Consider the following 8,198-nt stretch of genomic DNA (forward strand, 5'->3'; position numbering starts at 1 on the left):
ATAGACAAAATGAGAAACAAAATCCAGAAAATCACATTGTAGTATTTTTTATGAATTTATTTGCAAATTATGGTGGAAAATAAGCATTTGGTCACCTACAAACAAGCAAGATTTCTAGCTCTCACAGACCTGTAACTTCTTCTTTCAGAGGCTCCTCTGTCCTCCACTCGTTACCTGTCTTAATGGCACCTGTTTGAACTTGTTATGAGTATAAAAGACACCTGTCCACAACCTCAAACAGTCACACTCCAAACTCCACTATGGCCAAGACCAAAGAGCTGTCAAAGGACACCAGAATGCACATTTGTGGCCTGCTGGAGGTCATTTTGCAGGGCTCTGGCAGTGCACCTCCTTGCACAAAGGCGGAGGTAGCGGTCCTGCTGCTGGGTTGTTGCCCTCCTACGGCCTCCTCCACGTCTCCTGATGTACTGGCCTGTCTCCTGGTAGCGCCTCCATGCTCTGGACACTACGCTGACAGACACAGCAAACCTTTTTGCCACAGCTCGCATTGATGTGCCATCCTGGATGAACTGCACTACCTGAGCCACTTGTGTGGGTTGTAGACTCCGTCTCATGCTACCACTAGAGTGAAAGCACCGCCAGCATTCAAAAGTGACCAAAACATCAGCCAGGAAGCATAGGAACTGAGGAGTGGTCTGTGGTCACCACCTGCAGAACCATTCCTTTATTGGGGGTGTCTTGCTAATTGCCTATAATTTCCACCTCTTGTCTATTCCATTTGCACAACAGCATGTGAAATGTATTGTCAATCGGTGTTGCTTCCTAAGTGGACAGTTTGATTTCACAGAAGTGTGATTGACTTGGAGTTACATTGTGTTGTTTAAGTGTTCCCTTTATTTTTTTGAGCAGTGTATATTTACTACATTACCAAAAGTATGTGGACACCGGCTCGTTGAACATCTCATTCCAAAATCATGGGCATTAATATGGAGTTGGTCCCCCTTTGCTGCTATTACAGCCTCCATTCTTCTGGGAAGGCTTTCCACTAGATGTTGGAACATTGCTGCAGGGCCTTGGTGACATTCAGCAACAAGAGCATTAGTGAGGTCAGGCACTAATGTTGGGCGATTAGCCCTGGCTCGCAGTCGGCGTTCCAATTCATCCCAAAGGTGTTCGGTGGGGTTAAGGTCAGGGCTCTATGCAGGCCAGTCAAGTTCTTCCGCACCAATCTCCGGAAAAAAAATACAAAAAATAATTGTGCACAGGGGCATTGTCATGCTGAAACAGGAAAAGGCCTTCCCCAAACTGTTACCACAAATTTGGAAGCACCAAATCATCTAGAATAATGTAGCATTAAGATTTCCCTTCACTGGAACTAAGAGACCTAGCCCGAACCATGAAAAACAGCCCCAGACCATTATTCCTCCTCCACCAAACTTTACAGTTGGCACTATGCATTAGGGCACGTAGCTTTCTCCTGCCAAACCCAGATTTTTCCGTCAGACTGCCAGAAGGTGAATTATGATTCATCACTCCAGAGAACGCGTTTCCACTGCTCCAGAGTCCAATGGCAGCGAGCTTTACACCACTCCAGCCGACGCTTGGAATTGCGCATGGTGATCTTAGGCCTGTGTGTGGCTGTTCGGACATGGAAACCCATTTCATGAAGCTTCTTGTGCTGACGTTGCTTCCAGAGCCAGTTTAGAACTTGGTTGTGAGTGTTGCAACCAAGGACAGAGGATTTTTACTCTTTACGCGCTTCAGCACTCGACGGTCCCGTTCTGTGAGAGTGTGTGGCTTACCACATAATTAATCAGGGCAGCTCTAGCAGGGCAGAAATGTGACAGACTAACTTGTTGGAAAGGTGGCATCCTATGATGGTGCCACGTTGAAAGTCACTGAGCTCTTTAGTAAAGCCATTTTTTTTAACCAATGTTTGTCTATGGAGATTGCATGGCTGTGTGCTCAATTTTATACACCTGTCAGCATAGGGTGTGGCTGAAATAGCCAAAATGTCACGCCTACTCCCGGTCCCTCTCTCCAGCTCTCGACATCGGTCTACTCACCACCGGCCCTGGCAACCATTATTACGCACACCTGCTCCACATCATTACGCCCACCTGGACTTCATCATCACCTTCATTACCTTCCCTTTATTTAGCCCTCATTAGCCTCAGTCATCAGTCAGTATTGGTTTGTTTTCATGTTCAGTACGCAACCCCTGTTTTGTTCATTTGCCTTGCATCTTTGTTATTAAACTCTCCATCTGCACCTGCTTCCTGACTCCCTCCATATACGTTACACTAATCCACTCATTTGAAGGTGTGTCCACATACTTTTGTATATATGCATATATATAGTGTGTGTATATGCATATATTTACAGTACCAGTCAAAAGTTTGGACACACCTACTCATTCAGGGGGGTTTCTTTATTTTTACTATTTTCTACATTGTAGAATAATAGTGAAGACATGAAAACTATGAAATATCACATATTTAATCATGTAGTAACCAAACAAGTGTTAAACAAATCAAAATATATTTTCAATTTTAGATTATTCTAAGTAGCCATCCTTTGCATTGATGACAGGTTTTCATACTCTTGGCATTCTATCAACCAGCTTCACCACGAATGCTTTTCCAACCGTCTTGAAGGAGTTCCCGCATATGCTGAGCACTTGTTGGCTGCTTTTCCTGCACTCTACGGTCAGCACTACATCACTCTCCTTCTTGGTCAAATAGCCCTTACACAGCCTTGAGGTGTGTTGGGTCATTGTCCTGTTGAAAAACAAATGATTGTCCCAATAAGCCCAAACCAGGTGGGATGGCGTATCACTGCAGAATGCTGTGGCAGCCATGCTGGTTGTGTGCCTTGAATTCTATATAAATCACTGACAGTGTCACCAGCAAAGCACCCCCACACCATAAGACACACATGCGGAGATCATCCGTTCACCTACTCTGTATCTCACACGGCAGATGGAACCAAAAATCGCAAAATTGGACTCATCACACCAAAGGACAGATTTCCACTGGTCTAATGTTCATTGCTCGTGTTTCTTGGCCCAAGCAAGTCTCTTCTTCTTATTGGTGTCCCTTAGGAGTGGTTTATTTGCAGCAGTTCAACCATGAAGGCCTGATTCACGCAGTCTCCTCTGAACATTTGCTGTTGAGATGTGTCTGTTACTTGAACTCTGAACTTATCCTCTGCAGCAGAGGTAACTCTGGGTCTTCCTTTTCTGTGGTGATCCTCGTGAGACAGTTTCATCATAGCGCCTGATGGTTTTTGCGACTGCACTTGAAGATTTTCCACATTGACTGACCTTCATGTCTGAAAATAATGATGGACTTTCGTTTCTCTTTGCTTATTTGAGCTGTTCTTGCCATAATATGGACTTGTTCTTTAATCAACCCTACCCTGTCACAACACAACTGATTGCTCAAACGCATTAAGAAGGAAAGAAATTCCACAAATTAACTTTTAACAATGCACACCTGTTAATTGAAATACATTGCAGGTGACTACCTCATGAAGCAGGTTGAAAGAATGCCAAGAGTGTGCAAAGCTGTCATCAAGGCAAAACGTGGCTACTTTGAAGAATCTCAATTAAAATATATTTTGATTTGTTTATCCATTTTTTCGTTACTACATGATTCTGTATGTTATTTTATAGTTTTAATGTCTTCACTATTATTCTACAGTGTAGAAAATACACTGTGTAGAAAATACCCTGGAATGAGTAGGTGTGTCCAAACTTTTGACTGGTACAGCCGATATAAAGTAAGAGAAGCTTAGTCATAACCCTAGTGTCACGTTTCTGACCTTATTTCCTTTGTTTAGTCTTTATTTAGTTGGTCAGGACGTGAGTTGGGTGGGTATTATCTATGCTGTCTGTTTCTATGTGGGGTTTTCTCATTTTGCCTGATATGGTTCCCAATTAGGGGCAGCTGTCATTCATTGTCTCTGATTGGGAACCATATTTAGGTAGCCTGTTTTCTGTTGGGGTTTGTGGGTGATTGTCTATGTGTAGTGTTTGTGTCAGCACTATTGTTATTTAGCGTCACGGTTGTCACTTTGTTGTTTTTGTAGTGTTCAGTTTCTTTCATTAAATAATGATGAACACTTACCTCGCTGCGTATTGGTCCTCCGATCCTTCTCGCCTCTCCTCATCAGATGAGGAGGACGAAGACAGCCGTGATACCTAGAGAGATAGAGATAGTCCTGTGGTATGCTACGACACAAACATGCATTCCTTTATGTTAGATGACAACTGTGTCTGCTATACAGATATACATGTAGCCATAATGAAGGAGGATTATTCATTAATTTTCAATCCAAATATTTTGTATAAATGTAAGCAATATATTGTTAGATTATAGGAGTAACTCTGAAAGGCCTGATACAGTCTTCCTCACCGCAAGTTCAACTGTCGGAGTCAGTTGGAGTGCCGTGGCACACTGCCTTCATATCATAGGCCTGCAGTAGCAATAGCTTTATAATAATAGCCACACCATACCAAACATTCACAAGCCTGTCTAAACTTTAATAGGATAATATCAAAAGTAAGTCAGGCCATTGTTTATTTGGAAAATACGAGCAGAAGAGCAAATTAAAACCAAGGAAAAAAACACACTCCCCTCCCCTTTGCTCCCCAAAAAACCACACAACCCTCCCCAAAGCTTAAAAAAAAGTTTGTCAACCCTCCCCTATTTTGGACCAACCAGTAAATTTCGACCTATCCCTTAGAAAACATGTCACAGATGGCCCATCTCTCCACCTCAAAGTTTATGAAGTACATTTGAAATGCTGGCAGGCAGAGCAGACAAAAATAATATGTCTGTAACCACAACCCAAAAACACATTCCTCACCAGGGTTGTTGCCAGGGTCTGAATTTTAGTGCAGTCTTGAGAACAGCAAAAACAAGCATAAATTACCCCAGCATTTATCACATTGGTTGCTGTAGCTTCACCCACCTCAGTCTCTCTGAAAACACATAGCTATTAGCTATACAGTTAGCCGGTACACACTAACTCAGCACCGGGAGTAAAAATATAATTTAATACATGAGGGATCTGTTAGCAGAAAAGTATTTTATTAACAAAGGTAAACAATTAAGTTTGCTTTACAGAACACATTTTTTCTTCAGTTTTACAGCCAATTTCCTGCAATTCTTCACATTTTGCCATGACTTTTGCCAGGTTAATATGATATCTGAGTGAGAGTGACTAACAAATCAATGGGGGCTCTGTGGAGGTCAGGGCAGCTTGCGTTTCCGATTGATAATTCGGCCATGATCACTACAAGTTTAGATAGCTGCCTAGACTAACTAGACTAATTGACCAATCTAAAAATATTTAACTGACGTGGGTTAATTGAGTGACTGTCAGTGAGTGACATATACCAAGAGGAAAACTGCTGCAACAAAGTTTTGAAATTGCACCTTGTATGTTGTACTATTCTAACACAACAGTAAGTTGAGACCCCGACAGATTTTTAAAATGTATTATTATTTATATATATATATTTTTTTTTAAATGACAGCGGTCTGGAGCTCGGCGTCCTCATGTGTAGCTACGGCCCTGCTCCTCACTCCAGAGAGGCACTGAACCACAGTGCTATCTTGCTCTACCAGCCAGCCAGCCAACCAACAAAACCTAAACATTACCCACACAGCAACGTAAACACTTAATTCGATTTTTAAAAAATGATCAATTCCATCCACCCCCCCGGAGTCCCTCAGTACTATCAAACATAGCTTCATCCCAAAGTCCAGCTGGTTCAGCATGCTTTCCAGTAAAGTATATTACATTGTATTTAATCCAGTTGGGCAGTAAAGAAGCAAAACCTGAGAAGCAACAACTTTCAGAAAATCAATCAAAAGACAAATGTCTGTTTTAAGTTGTACATAGTCCTTTACTGTAAATTTGGTGTCAATGTTACAGCGCTAAGAGCATGGATCCTTCATGTTCTCAGTGCTGTGGTTGGTCTGCTCTGTGCCATGTGGTACGTCAGTCAGATACATAGAGCGGGAGCGGCGGGGAGGCCCTGTCTCTGACATCCCTGTGGACAGTAGGAGCTCTGAGAGCCTTCAGCCTCAGCTTGTGCGGTAATGCAGCACTGGATGAGGCTGCTGGGACCTGCTGTTCCCCCTCCTCATCTGAACCCCCTCTCCTAGGGGTGGGCCTCAGCAGGGAAACGCCCGGCCAGGACAATAGGGGAGAGGGGAGTAGCGGGGGCAGGAGAAGGGAGGATGAGTTTGCAGGGTGGACAACACCAGGAATTTCTAAGAAGTATGGATAGGCCCTTCTAGTTGGTAGAGCATGTGGATTGATCATGGCAGGAGCAAGTTGTCCAGTCAGGACAGGGGGTAGGTGGTGGTAATTTGGCAAAGTAGAGGGGTCTCTGTAGCTGGCCCTCCTACCCCAGTAGACGTCCTTGTCCAGGGGCTGGGTTGGGCTGCTGGGTGGCGGAGAATGAGGGCTGTGGGTATGGGCATGGTGGAGCCGTAGCAGGCTGTTCTGGTGGGCAGCATAGCCCACAGGGCTCACCAGGCCAAAGTGAAGTTTGAGGGCCAGCAGTTCTGTGTTCAACCGGGCGTTCTCTTTGTTCATGGCCGCCAGGCGGCTCTCCAGCACATAATCGTTTACCCTCCTCTTCTCCCTCGAGCGCTTGGCCGCCTCGTTGTTCTTGCGACGCTTCTCCCAGTAGGTGACGTCCTTCTTCTCTTCTGGAATGAACTCTCTCTTGCGCCTCAGGCCCTTGGGTGTCAGCGCCCCCTCTAGGGAGGCTGTATGACCATCCTCCACTGTCTCCGTGCTCCCATTTGGAGATACTGACATGGGCTCCATCTGGCCTCAGTATAGAAAGTAGGATGGCTATTTCTTGGTTGGACAGATAAAAGGAGGATAAGTAAGTTCTCGTGCACTTCTGTCAGGTAGCTGTCTAGGATTTCACCTGTGAAGGGAAGGTTTATTATTAGTTATTTGCAAAATCCTATGATTAGGCTATACATTTACACATTTCTGCTATACAGTCTGGGTCACAGATTAGAACATTTATTAATTTCTGTGTTTGAGCATTGAAATCTTTGAATGACATGGTGTTGTAGAGCCACAAACACACTCATATCCCACTGTCTAACCGGATATACAGGCTGAATAAAGCAGTGGTGTATATGGTGGAAGGGCAGAGAGGAGGAGTTGTCTGAGGTGTAGCCATCCCCTCAAATGGGACTAAAATAATGTAACACGTTTTGCTCTTAATGTCTGAAAGACGTGTACATTTAACGTGTGATTCATCTCGTAGACAGAGACCAGACAGTATGCATGGCCTGCACGTTAAAATGCTCATGTTGGAGAGTTGGTATGATATAGTATACGTATATATATGTATATATAGTTTAGTCTTTGCTGTGCCAGCTTTTATGTCAATCACACAACCAACTTCTAGATTTGACACAGGAACATCTCTAGACCTGTCTCTTCCTTCAACTTGACTAATAAACTCATATTGTTTTCCTAGATTACTATTACTTTTTTACTACCACTGTTTTGTCTGACAGAACAGGCAAGTCAAGTGGTTGAGAGTTACGATCACACTCAATCTGCTTGATGCAGATCAGGCTCGTTTTAGAAACAAGGAAAGTTTTGGTTTCACAATTCTGCTCTCTCTCTCACACTCTTTTTTTTTCTCTCTCTCCCTCTCTCACACTCTTTATCTCTCTCTTTCGCTCACGCTCACGCTCTCTCTCTCTCTCTCTCTCTCTCTCTCTCTCTCTCTCTCTCTCTCTCTCTCTCTCTCTCTCTCTCTTTCTCTCTCTCTCTCTCTCTCTCTCCCTCACACAGTCTTCTTTTTTTGATGGTGCACTGACTTGCCCACCCCTTCACAAGCAGCTAGTGTGAAGGGGAGCTCATCTCAGGCTCCATATCCTCTACCTCCCTTTCATCTTCTATCCCCTCTGTATGAGATAAGAGGTTAGGTGCATGGGCCCTAGCCACAGCACAAGCTGTGCTGAAAAATATAAACCCTAATACAACCCTAATAAAAGGCTCTCCTGAACCATTACATGATTATTTGTAGGAAGAAGCCACTGCTCCAAAACCGCCATAAAAAAGCCAGACGACGGTTGCAACTGCACATGGGGACAAAAATCGTACTTTTTGGAGAAATGTCCTCTGGTCTGATGAAACAAAAATAGAACTGTTTGTCCATAATGATCATCGTTATGTTTGGA

The 8,198-nt window shown here is 43.8% G+C and overlaps 1 protein-coding gene across 1 annotated transcript; it reads right to left on the bottom strand.

The window, feature by feature from the left end:
• Nucleotides 1–5,034: 5,034 nt before the first annotated feature.
• Nucleotides 5,035–6,913, bottom strand: LOC129854760 (nuclear factor interleukin-3-regulated protein-like). Its single transcript, XM_055921912.1, has one exon. It carries the CDS (start codon nt 6,811–6,813, stop codon nt 5,974–5,976), a length of 840 nt encoding a protein of 279 aa, XP_055777887.1. The 5' UTR covers nt 6,814–6,913; the 3' UTR covers nt 5,035–5,973.
• Nucleotides 6,914–8,198: the final 1,285 nt, after the last annotated feature.

The sequence above is a fragment of the Salvelinus fontinalis genome, chromosome 5, assembly GCF_029448725.1.
Source record: "Salvelinus fontinalis isolate EN_2023a chromosome 5, ASM2944872v1, whole genome shotgun sequence".
Lineage (NCBI taxonomy): Eukaryota > Metazoa > Chordata > Actinopteri > Salmoniformes > Salmonidae > Salvelinus > Salvelinus fontinalis.